This window comes from Miniopterus schreibersii, assembly GCF_964146895.1.
Source record: "Miniopterus schreibersii genome assembly, chromosome: 22".
Classification (NCBI taxonomy): domain Eukaryota; kingdom Metazoa; phylum Chordata; class Mammalia; order Chiroptera; family Miniopteridae; genus Miniopterus; species Miniopterus schreibersii.
In genome coordinates, this window is record NC_138124.1 from 5749646 (window position 1) to 5763205 (window position 13560).

The window sequence follows — 13560 nt, forward strand, 5'->3', positions numbered from 1 at the left end:
AAGCATTCATAATAATATCAAACTATCTGCCCGCAGACTAGGCCATACTGTCTAAAAGCAGCTCCTCCTTCTCCGCTCCCCTCTCCTTTACAGACTCAAAGTCCTACAAGCGGACAAGACCTTAAAACAAAATGGGATACAATCTAACTTCAACCAACAAGTACATTGAGCAGGGTAAGGCTGAAGTCAGCACTGCTACTGTCACATTAGTTATGATTTTCTGAAGCCTGTTATATTTTAGATAAAGCTCACGCTGTGTGGCTGTGCTTTCTTAACTCTGAATTTGCCAATCCAGTTCCCTTCTCTTAACTACTAGATTAGGTGGAGTATGATGACAGCAACATGCATGTTTACAATCTTGCCTCAAACACATTAGAAAATCAGGCAAAGGAAAAAAATGAAATTTTACTACCTTTCTTCAATTTTCTCTCTTTACAAAGCTAGGCATATTTCTGGTTGTAGTTCTAAAGCTGTGGAAAATTTTTATTATATATTTTATTACAGAATTAGAAAATTTCAAAAATAATTGTTTGCAACCACATTTAAAAAGAAACATAATAGTCCCATAAAAAAAGCATTTGGCATCTGTTAGAATTTTTCCTCAAGTTATGAAATGCAGCTTTCCAGTGATTGTTATAATAGCCATGAATATCTATGATTTCAGCAGAATACTCTCATAATTTTTCTTCTTAACATATATGATCATGACTCATTTTTTCTTCAATAGCTCAGTCATTTCAGGAACTACCTGCAAATTAAAAAAAAAAAAAAAGCCACTTGAGCCATTGCTGTGATACGGTCACCACTCCTTAAGAAATCCTTGGAGGCCAAAGGAGAGATTGTGAGTCCCTCCTCAGGCACACGTGCCTCTCCCCCCTCCCGGGAACTCTGCTCACCTCATCTGTCCTCCCATCGTGGGAGAGACCCCCTGGACATAAGCCTCAGAAAGGCTCCACATAAAACAGGAAGTCCAGTGTTTCCTGTCTGTGCCCAGAGTGCCTCTGAGTTTCTGGCATTCTTCCTTCCCTACTGCGCTCCTGGCCTTTCCTTCACAGGCCACATGAAGTCTTTGCTCAGTCATGACCCCTGTCAATCTCCTTCAACTCTTCTCCCTGTTTGTTCATTCCCTCACAGTTCATTTTTCAAACATCGCTGATGCTTTGCGGCACACATTACTTTCTTCTGGCACATAAAAATGAGCTGCATGCTGAACACTGAAGGTCATTACTCTATTAAAACCAAGGCCTTCTGCTAACGCAGTGCCTGGCCAGCAGACAGAGTAAGGAAACACAGTGAGGGGAGCTGGTCCCCAGGTTAAAAAGGATTATTTACTAATCCTTGAGTCTTCACAGTTCAGTGGCTGCAACTGGAGCTTTCACTGTGAAGCTGCCTTGTGACAGCCTGGGCAATGACAGCCGCTGTGTATGGAAACTGCAGGGGGACATCACACGCAGCCCACATGAACACCGGCTGAGCTACTTGTGTAAAATATCAATTACCCAGGCTTCCAAGGGGCTGCCCACTGCCACAGCACAGCACCAAGATCCCAGCCGCAGCCCACTGATGAATACAGCCTCTCAATTATTTAAGAGAGCTACATTTCCATTAGGTGGAAATAATGTGTTCGTACAAAATTTATTAAGGAGATTGTCAACATGTTGTTTCTTCCGAATGTCACTTTGTCTGCAGCCTATTGAAAGGCCCATGTTTACCATGGAGCCAGCAGGCATTAGCTCAGGGGCAGCATCAAGTGCTGGCACCACTTCTCCCACTTTCCTCGGTGGACAGGCCATGAGTTCATGCCAGTCACTCACACGACATGCCCACGTGGGACAGATGTTGTTTCATGAGAAACAGGCTAGAGCCCAACTTCTTTGAAAGGAAACATGAATTGGGTTTAGAACACAGTTTTCCTTACAGAATGTCCCCCTGCCACACTCCCCAAAAAAGGGCTGAGGGGCACTGCCCAGGCACAGCACACAATGCCTAGTCAGGGAAAAGAAAACGATTCTTCAGGTTCACAGGGTGTGTGGAGGCCTGAGCACACGGAAAGACCTGGATTCTTATTTTTCTTGTTTTCGACACTGCAGAGCAGCTCCCGGTCAGAAAGGCCAATGAGAATGAAGCTGTTGTTTTATCCTCATGCAAGGGTATTTTTTCCACTGATTTTTTGAGAGAGAGTGGAGGGGAGGGAAGGGGGGGGAGAGAGAGACAGACATGGACTGGTTGCCTCCCACGCGCGCCCAACTGGGATCGAGTCTGCAACCGAGGTACGACATGCCCTTGACCAGGAATCGAACTAGAGACCCTTTGGTCCCTTGGCTGACACTCTAACTACTGAGCCAAACTGGCCAGGGAGAGAATGAACTTACATTTAAAACAAGACCACGTGCTGCTGTAATCAAATACAGTTACATTTTACTGATCTACACAATGCTTCATCACGCTATGCCGTGTGGAGGACAGACAAATCTGTGCTGATTCCTGCCCAAAAGGAGTGGGCCCCTACCTGGGGAGACCAGACAGAGCCCGCAAGCCACCCACTCAGAAATATGCTCGTCTGACCCTTTATGTAAGAGGCTGAGAAGAGTGGCACCGAATACTCCAAATTCAGGAGCCCGCAGGAGGAGAGGTTAGTATGGACTAGAAGTCAGAGCATTAACATGGAGAAGAAACAAGGATCTTGGGGGTGCGGGAATGGATCATACACAGCGCTGGTAAAGCCACAAGAACGTGCCAACCCTCTTGCTGGGTGGACCACCTCTGGCTCTGTCCTTAGGCTGCAGAGTCTCTATTAAGGCCCACACAGCTCTCTAGTGAGGGGTTCCTCACTCCAGCACACCCACTTCTCCAGGGTGGGATGCTACTTTCAGAGCCTCCATTGCTGCACGAGAATTTTCTGCACAAGGTAACCTAGAAGCTTGCAGGCAGGCCCTGAGGGACAAAAGGAGGCTAGGTCATGCATAAACTGTAACCTTTACATGTGGCCAAATGACTCTCAGGTGCTCATCAATACCACTCAGTAATTTCTTTCCCAGGGAGGACAAATACGGCTAGCAGCAGAGCAGAAAGACCACCAGGAAAGTGAAGAGTATGCCAGCGGGAAGCAGCGTTCCCCCACACCTATCACGCCAGGAAGGCTCTAATTCTCAAGCACAGCTACCAGAGTGCACTTGTTCAGTCAGATAAGCTGGGCCTGAGTGCCCACACCCCCCAGAAAAGCTATAGCATCACTGGCAAATCTCCACATGAGAGGGTTTGATGTGAATTACCTTTTTTTTTTTAATTCGTTATTGTTGAAAGCATTACAGATGTCGCCCCTTTTCCTCCATTGACCCCCTCCACGGCCCTCCTACCCCCACCCTAGGCCTTCACCACACTATTGTCTGTGTCCGTGGGTTATGCATATATGCATATAAAGTCTTTGGTTAATTACTACCCCCCCACACACACCCTCTAAAAAAAACACCTCTCTCTTGCATGCTTCAATGTCTCTGGGTCTATTTTGCTTGGCAGTTTATTTTGTTCATTAGCTTCTTCTTAAAGAAGACCCTTCAACATTTCATGTAATACTGGTTTGGTGGTGATGAACTCCTTTAGCTTTTTCTCGTCTGTGAAGCTCTTTATCTGACCTTCAATTCTAAATGATGTGACTTTCTTTACAGTAACTGCCAAATATGATTTGAGGTTCACACAGTATATTAACTCAGCACATAAGATGCCAAGAGCCATATGGATATTATAAAGACAGTATAGACTCCTTAAAGGGAAAGTTATAATGCTCTATATAAACATCATGTATTTATTAGGACAACTTCACCTTAAGTAGTTCAAAATTGTGTATATGTATTAATATATACATACACAGAAATACACACAGATACATAAACACACAATGCCTCCCTATAACAGCTTCCTCCCTGATCAACTCTGAGAGGTGCTCAGATGAAATCTAGGTAATAGCCATCATGCTCAATGCCAGCTTACCTTGAATAAATCTGCAACTATTCCATAATCTGCCACTTGAAAAATTGGAGCTTCTGGGTCTTTGTTAATTGCCACAATTGTCTGTGAAATAGAAACAAGGAATTTGGCCTTTGTCAAGAAAATATACTACATAAATTGACAGTTCTCTTTTAACTTCCCTAATAACAAATTTGTAGTGTTAAAAATGTCTACCAATTAAGACTCATTTGTGCCAATACTGTAAATTTAGAATTTTCTGTGTTGGAATATAAAGTTATCTCCCACCCCCACCACAAGCCCATCATAGTAATAAAATGGTTTTAAATTACTATTTTTTAGAGTTCTTTTTTGACTTATAAACAAACGTTTATTTTAGATAAGTAACAAATCAGAGGAGAGGACTATGGGAAGCAACAAAAATCTGTCTCCTCACCTACACAACAACTACCCTGGCAGAATCTGTCTGATGTAACCATCTGAGAACTCTGGAGACTATTGAAGGCTTTCAACTTCCAGGGGAAGGCCTGCAGGGTAAACTGCAGCTCTTAATGCAGGGAGCTAGCCATCCTGTCTCCCCACCCAACTCCAGTAGCAGGTCACTGTGCACATGTTCCTGGAGCAGCTTGCACACAGCTCGCAGGAGCCAGAGTCAGCAAAAAGGAACCTGTCCTCCAAATACTGGGGGTCTGTGCTTTCATCACTGACAGCTGTTTCAGATCACAGAAGGGCAGCCACTGCTGCTGCACCTCCCCCATTGTTGCAAGCCCCTCACCCTCTGGCTAAAGTTATTTGCAGAAGATTTAAAGGGACACTGTGCTTTTTCTGGCCACTTCATGTTTGGTTTTCTCCCCTTTTCAGAACCAGACTAGGAAATTCAAAAGCAACTGCATACATGGGGAAATTACAGTGACTATACATGCCCAGGGAAAGGTGTAGGTTCAGAAAAATCTGGAGAAGACCTTATGCTCACACATCAGGTTAATCTTCAATACAGACATCTACAACCATCAAAATAACAAGAATAAACAAACACAATAACAAAATAATAGCAAATCCTAGAGGAGAATCTGAGGTGAGTAATACCACATTATTAGATTCACATGTCCAGTTAAAAAAAAAAAAAAAATCACAAGGCATACAAAGAAACAGGAAAGTATCGTCCACACAAAGGAAAAAATTCAACAGAAGCTGTCCCTGAAAAAGACCTGATGGCCAATCTACTAGACAAAGACTTTAAAACAACAATCTTAAAGATGCTCAAAGAACTAAAGAAAGATGTGGAGAAAGTCAAGAAAATGATGTCTGAACAAAATAAAAAGATAAAAAACCTAAAAAGAGGCCAAAAGGAAATTCTGGAGCTGAAAAGTGCAAAAACAAGTGAAATTCACTAGAGGAATTCAAAGGTAGATTTGAGCAGGCAGAAGAATGAATCAGCAAACATACACATCGGACCACTGAAATTATCGAATCTGAAGAAGAGAAAGAAAACAGATGAAGGAAAAGTGAACAGTGACTAAGGGACCCATGGGCTACCGTCACGCAGACCAAAATACATTATTTGGGAGTCCCAGAAAAAAAGAGAGAGAAAGGACGGGGCAGAGAGAATATCTGAAAAAATACTTTGCAAATTTGATGAAACACAAAAATGTAAAAATCCAAGAAGCTTAACAAACTCTAAGAAAGATGAACTCAGAGCCCCACACTGAGACACACTATAATTAAACTTTTGAAAGTCAAATATAAAGGGAAAATCTTGAAAATAGGGAGAGAGAAGTGACTCAGTACATACAAGGAATGCTCAATAAGATTATACCAGATTTCTCATCAGAAACTATGGAGGCCAGAAGGAAATGAGCTCATATATTCAATGTTCTAAAAGAAAAAAACTGTTGGCCAAGAATCCTATATCTACCAAAACTGTCCTTCCAATGATAGTTTTTCAGAAATTAAAAAACCCTTCCAAAAATTCACATAGAATATCAAGGAACAAACAATAGCTAAAACAATCTAGAAAAAGAATAACAAAGCTGGAGGACTCACATTCCTAATTTTAAAACTTACTACAGAGCTACAGTAATTAAAACAGTGTGGTATTGGCATAAAGACAGATATATACACCAACATCATAGACAATTTTTGATAAGGGTATCAGAACCATTCAATGGGGAAAGGACAACGTTTTCAACCAACAGTGCCAGGAAAACTGGATATCCACGTACAAAAGAATAAAGTTTCACCCTTACTTAACACGTTATACAAAAATTAACTCAAAATGGATCAAAGATTTAAATGTAAGACCTAAAACTCTTAGATGAACACATAAGGCAAAAGCTGCATGACGCTGGTTTCGGCAATAATTTCTTAAACATGACGTTAAAGGTACAGGCAATACGAGAAAAAAAATAGGCAAACTGAACTCCGAAATTTAAAATTTTTGTGGATGAAAAGGCACTGTCAAAAGAACAAAAAAGCAACCCCCCAAAATGGGAGAAAATATCTGCAAATCATATATCTGATAAGGGATTAATATACAGAATATATTTTAAAATAAAACTCTAAAACTCAACAACAAAAACCCTGATTCAAAAAGGTGGCAAATGACTTGAATAGCTACTTCTCCAAAAAAAGATATACAAATGGCCAATAAGCACATGAAAAGATGTTCAACATCACTGATCATTAGGGAAATGCAAAACAAAACTACAATAAGATATCACCTCACAGACATTAGGATGTTACTATCAAAAAGATAACAAGTGCTGGTGAGGATGTGGAATAATTAGAACCCTTGTGAATGACTGCTGGGAACGTAAAGTGGTACAGCCACTGGGGAAAATATGGCAGTTCCTCAAAAAATTAATAATAGAATTACTATATGAACCAGCAATTCCATTTCTGGGTATATACCCGTAAGATTTGAAAACTGGGTCTCAAAGGCATATTTGTACACTCATGTTCATAGCAGCACTGTTCACAACAGCTAAAATGTGGGAGCAACCCAGTGTCCATCAACGGATGAATGAATAAACGAAATGTGACGTGCGTATATACATATGGTGGAATAGTATTCAGCCTGAAAAGGAAAGACATGAAAGAAGGAAATTCTGACATAGCCTACACAACATGGATGAACCTTGAGGACATATGCTAAGTGAAATAAAAGTCACAAAAAGAAAAATACTGTACAATGATTCCACTTACATGAGGTACTCATAGTAGTCAAAATTTGAGAGACAGAAAGTAAAATGGTGGTTGCCTGGGGGAATGGGGAGTTATTATTTAATGAGGAATTATTGTTTCAGTTTTACAGGATGAAGAGTTCTGGAGATAAATGGTGGTGGTTGCACAACATTGTGAAGGTACTTTAATTAATACCGCTGACACTGTGTACACAAATTTTAATTATACACTTAAAATGGTTACGATGGTAAATTTTACATGTATTTTAATAGAAAACAATTTTTAAGTTGAGTATGCTAAAAAAAGTTTAATTTTACTGTAATTTATACCTTAATAATCTGACTTAAACAAAATATAACTGGGAAGTTTTGCAGGTCAATGAAAAATTTTAGATACACTGAATAAACCATTTGAGCACCCCCAGAATGTAGTACGAGTTCATACTGAATACATATTTGTTGACTGTGCGGACAGATGAAGTCTTGGCTCAAGGCTATTCTTATAGACTGTTCCCCAACACTGGTCTTCTCACTTTAGTTGCTCCCTTTTTGCTTTGACGTATACTATCTAGCCCACCTCTCTCACAATCTAGCCCTGTTGGCATGGAACGAGAATTTTCACCAGGATTATCTTGGCAGGCAGAATCTTTAATTTTCAAGAAGCAGTATTCTAGATATGTCTGAACTGGCCCAGCTAAAAATATTTTTTAAGATTGCTGGTGTTGGAGTGTTTTTCCCCCTTTAACACAGCAATAACATTTTCCCCACTGGCACTGCTGTTTTCAGAACTCAGTAAAGAAACCTGTCACCCAACTGTGAAATCTGATTGGTTTTGAGGCAATTCATTTGAAGTTACAAGGAGGTAGTGTATGCATCTTTTCAAGGCAGAAGTTAAACCTATTAAAAGTTTTATTGCCTTTTATATCAAACTTCCATCTGAATGGATAAAAGCAGAAGTGTCAGAAGCATCTCTGACTTTATGAAAGACTAAGTTCAAAATTCAAACTGTACACTGTTATGCATGGATTAATGTGTCATACTCTGAAATATGTCCAGAGTCATTACACAGGACTTCCAGATACAGTCCAAGCAGCAAGTTAAAAGCAATGTTTCTTCTGTACACTGTATTTTTTTAAAATTACTAAAGTACTAAGACACTAACTCAAAATGAGTCAGTCACACTTTAGTAACAACCCAAGAAGAGGGGCCTTTCTGGCATATGAGGGGGGACTGTTAGGGAACCAGGGTGAGGCAGACAGAAAATGAGGGGTCAGAACCTCAAGTTGTTTTCACCCCACATTTTCTATCCACAGATTGTCAGAGCTGAAAGGGACCTCAACACTTGCATGGGGCAGGCAAGGAACTGAGGTGCACACAGGGCATGCCATGAGGTAAGCTAGCACTGGAGCTGGGACTTGGGGTCAGGCCTTTCTCCATGGCACAGCACTGCCTCTCTTATATCTTCAGGCAGGGAACAGAACATATGCCTTCCAATTCCCAGTACTACATGAACGGTTGAACTTCACACTGAAACATACAGTGAAACCAAAAATTATAAAGATGAAAATTTCTCCACTTAGCATCACTACTGTTGTGTAATTACCTTGCTGTCTTTCATCCCAGCTAAATGTTGGATGGCTCCAGATATTCCTACAGCAATATACAGTTCCTGAAATAAAAGAGAGCATATCATTAATATGTATCTATATAATACCTTCCAAAGTATTTGTTATTAGCAATTCAAGTCTTATGCAAAAGATATCGAAATAATATAGATGCAATAAGTATCATCTAAATCATGCCTATCCTCCTTCCCTGATCTCCCTAACCCAGAGTCATCTTTTCCCTCTGAATTCCTATAGTCGTGGTGGTGTAAGAAGTGTGGATCATGAGAATATCTGAGCATTAACTATGTGTAAACCAACATGCTAAGAATTTCACATCAACTGTTTCACTTAATCTCACAATGTCCTCTGAGGTAGCACTTTTGTCTGTGATACTCATCATTGTGTACCTATTTATTCACAATATACACACAATGTATTGTAACACATACACAGACTCACACATTAAAATTACTTTGACTTAGTTGTTTGCCTTCTCATAAAGGATTATTTGTTAAAATGGTAGTCAGGATATATTTATTAAACTTCCTATTTAGAAAAGTCAAAAATACAAATTAGTCTCAAGATGTAAGCCATCCACCTTTTCTTCCTTTTCTCCCTCCCTCGGAAATAACAATAAACTTCTCAAAGGCATAGGCTCAACGTTTTATTTCCAACACCCAATAAAAGGGCCCCAAGCTATAGTTTCTAAGTAAACATTGATGATATTTGCACCTCTTTCTATCCCTCTGCCCCAATAATTACAAAGGAAATGACAACTGAATGCTGCTCTCTGTTTGCTTATCTAAAAACTTTAAAGTATCCACATCTGAAAATTAAAATTCACTATCATCGTTGGGTGCTGGAATATCGGGGGAACACTTTGTAAAGTATATGACTGTCAAACCACTATGTTGTACACCTGAAACCAATACAAAATAGTATTGGTCCTGGCTTGGGTAAGGGTTGTACCTACCATGTAACCGAACTGTCACAACAAAGTCTCTCCTCAGTATGAAGAACGTGGAAGGCACTGAAGGTGGCTCTGTCACCCTCAGTCTTACTACACAGCAGATCCTTCAAAGTCAGTGACAGTGTCCAGTGTCCCACCTTGTTTTCTGCACTGCTCATAATTTAACAACTGCTCAGTCCAAATTCAAAGGGCATTTCAACTGAGATCCATCACTGCCACCTAATGCTATGATTTTCATAACACTGAAGTGTGCGTGCCCATAAATGAGTCATTCCCCCACTGTTTCTCCAGTTGTAAACTGGGGTACAGCTCTGGCACTGGAGCTTTTTACAAAGGTTCCCAGGACGCTCTAAAGTGCAGCAAGAGCTACGAGAACAGGGTATCCCTCAGCCTCAGACCTGTAACTCTATCTAGCACACTGATGGGCTATCTATTCCTGGGCCTTATCTTTAAATGCACAGTGTACCCAACTGCTTCTAGAGTAGCAAGGTACCATTGGGTGCTCTGGAAAAGGAAAAAACCTAGTTCCCAAAGGGAGTTAATCATCTAAAAATGACCTGTGCTTGTTTTCTGATTGAACTTGCTCTACAGTGATCATCAAAAGCCTAAAGGTAAATAAATAAGACACTGGGCCTTAGGGTTGGGAGGCGCACTCCAGAAATGTGTGGGTGAGGATAGAAAGCAGTCCCATGCCCTGCAAGTCCGTCTCAAACACATCAGCTGCATCAGTTATGGCCATACAGAGTTGAGCGCTGCAACCAGGCCCTGTCATTGTACTGTCTCATCAGACACGAACACTTGAGAAAAAAAAGCTCCTTTTCTTTGAAAAAGCATGACTATTTTCTATTGAAGAACTGCAAGTAACTTCAATTGATAAAAGTTTAACATCATTTCCGTTTATTCTGAGTAACATTTCTTTCATAAAATTATTAATTTCATTAAATTATTAATCAAAATATACTTAGTAAATCTCACATTAAGAATACAGGAACTTTACAAGTTCTCATACAAAAATTTTTATTTATTTATTAAATTGATTTTAGAGAGAGAGGAAGGGAGAGGAATAGAGAGACAGAAACATTGATGAGAGACATCGATCAGCTGCCTCCTGCACGCTCCCTACTGGGGATCGAGCCCCCAACCCGGGCATGCCCTTGACCGTGAATAGAACCCGGGACCTCCTGGTTCATGGGTCCACACTGGCCAGGCATCATGTAAAGATTTTTAATGCAAGAAACTGTCTCACTAACGACTCTTCTAAGTATATTCTCAAAGTCAGCATTGGAAGTGTTCATAGTTCTGTAACAAGTCCTGACACGCACATCCACATTAAAATTCAACAATTCTTAAAAGACTTTCCATCTGCATCATAAAATGCTAATAAAATTGTTGATTCATTCTGAGAGTAAACATCCACATAAATATAACATAAATGAAATTTACTTTAAATCCCCTGAGAAATGAATACTGTGTGTTGACTTTAACCATGTCCCTGAGGAAATAACAGATTCTGGGCCAAAGAAAACCAAGGCAGGTGGTTCCGGGGCCATTCTGCCTTTCTGACCACCAGCACAAATAGTCCAAATAGGTCCACATGAGCAACAGGACCTTACCTACTGTCTTGCAAACAAGAGTGTCTGAATAAAAGCATTAAAACAATAGCTGAGAATGGGTCCTGGATTCTGGCTGCTTTCTAAGATCTGATAGGTCTCTCAGGCAGAAAGGGAGGCTTTCTTCTTTTTTTAAAGGACATGTACAGGCAATTAGACTCCTACATGAGATGCTTCCTCATGGTTAAGGAAGCATTTTTGTATTTCAATAATAATAATCAGTAAGTACAAAACCCTCCAAAGATGCTAATTTATGGAGCACTCTAGACACTCATAAACAAAAGGCAATCCCTGCCCTGAGGCAATTTTCTTCTAAATCAGATAGTAAGTGGTGAGATTAAAGAAGGGAATAGGCACAGAAAGGAGGACAGTCCTGGTGAGTTAGAACCCCAGCAGCCTTAGGAAATGAGGGAACCCAGGAGAGTGCGAGACTAGGCCAACCAACACAGCTGGTAGCAGCATGCGCTGTTCATTCTGCAAGTCAAGAATGGGAACTGGTGCCCGGCCATGAACCAAGAGTTTACTGGTTTGATTCCTGGTCAGGGCACATGCCCGGTTGCAGGCTCGATCCCCAGCAGGGTGTGTGTGCAGGAGGCAGCCAATCAATGATGTTTCTCTCCCACTGATGTTTCTATCCCTCTCCCTTTCTCTCTCTCTAAAAATCAGTAAAAATATATATATTTTAAAAAGAATGAGGACTGGTGGGGAGAAGTAAAGCCATAGGGCAGCAAGAGAACCAGAGGTTATTCTGAAATATAAAAAAGAGACAGCACTTCATTACACACAAGGACTGGCAGAACAAGGCACAAATCCCTCCTCCTCTGTCAAAACTGGGAAAAGGCTATAGCTACCGATTCACCCACAGAAGAAGGGGAGAGGTCTAAATACTTTATAGCGGCTGAGATGGAGCTGCCACATCCAGTGTGGTTTCAGAGGCTTGCAAGAGCAACATGTCACTGTGGTTAAGAGCCCAGACTCTGGAATCTCACTGCCTAGGTTTAAATCCCAGCCCAGCCACCTGACAGACATGTGACTGTGGGCCAGTTCTTTTCCCTCTATGACTCAACTTGCTCGTCTGAAAAATCGGGATTATAAGAATCCCTACTTCACAGATTACTGTGAGGCTTTAGTCATTAGCTTAGAATCTAGCTTCCCAAGACAATGGTGTGCCACTCAAGTTGAGGTCTGCTCAAATGTTGATTCCCTCAGCCCACTGGGTAACCTGAAGGGCTTCTGTGGTGGTCTCAGAGCTACCATGTAGAGCTGGGGAGGGTGGACACTGAACAACTCTGGAGGGAAGTGTCATTTATCACTCACTGCAGATCTGCATTTTCATTACAATAACTTTCCAACAGATGGCAGCAAAGTAACTTGAGAATGGGGTACTTTTCTCCTAATTCATACATACAAGTTGTATGGACTAGTAGAAGTACAGGGCAGCCAGAATCCCCTGAGGTGCAAACACTGTAATTTTCTAAGTATGCAGTAACAGGAAGATGCTGAGAAGCAATGGTTAGCTATGACTTTGCTGTGTCGATATTGTTACTGTATCTTATAGGTAATATCAACTAACTCATGCTCACAGTCTAACCACAAAGGTATAAAAACCTGCAAAACAATACAGGAAACACTTGAGTGACAGAGCGCTGGTCTCCTGCGAAGCCCCTGCCACTGAGAAGCACAAAGGCATCTAGAGGCAGGAAGCCAACCAGAGATGATACCCCTCTCCAGTCATCTCTACCCTCTGCCAACAGGACCCCACTTGCAGCAGCCTGTCCCATCTGTACCTGTAGTCCTTCAGAGACCAAGAAAGCTTTTTAAAAGCAGGTTTTATTGATCCTAGTTTGAGGACAAACCTGCATGTCTGAGAAACAGGAAGATGACTGGAATGAAATCTTAACTCTTTTAGAGAAATCCAAGCAAACTGTGGAATCCACAGGGTGAGAGTATTCTCTGGCAGGCGACTTGAGTTTGGGCTGCTTTCTTCAGAAAGAAAGTACTAACCTCACTCCTGCTTTACCCTAAACTTGTGCCGGAAACATGCTCTCCAGAGTAATGCAGAAGCACTAAGGAGAAAGCTGTCTTGTACCTGCATATTGTGACTTTTGCCTAACACTGCTGTTAAATGCAGAAGACATATGCAATATAATGTAAGCCACATATTTAATTTTAAGTTTTCTATTAGCCACATCAAAGTAAAACTAATTCTAATCATATAATTTCAATTC

General features: G+C 41.0%; 1 protein-coding gene across 1 annotated transcript in view; it reads right to left on the reverse strand.

Moving 5' to 3' along the window:
- Positions 1 to 386: 386 nt before the first annotated feature.
- Positions 387 to 13560, reverse strand: part of ETFA (electron transfer flavoprotein subunit alpha) — a 35227-nt gene continuing 22053 nt past the window's right edge. The window contains exons 10-12 of the mRNA XM_081124464.1: positions 8749 to 8814; positions 3988 to 4068; positions 387 to 748 (exon numbers count right to left, since the gene is read on the reverse strand). Of these exons, the coding sequence (XP_080980590.1) occupies positions 710 to 748; positions 3988 to 4068; positions 8749 to 8814 (186 nt within the window). The 3' untranslated portion in view covers positions 387 to 709. The remainder of the gene's footprint in view (positions 749 to 3987; positions 4069 to 8748; positions 8815 to 13560) is intronic.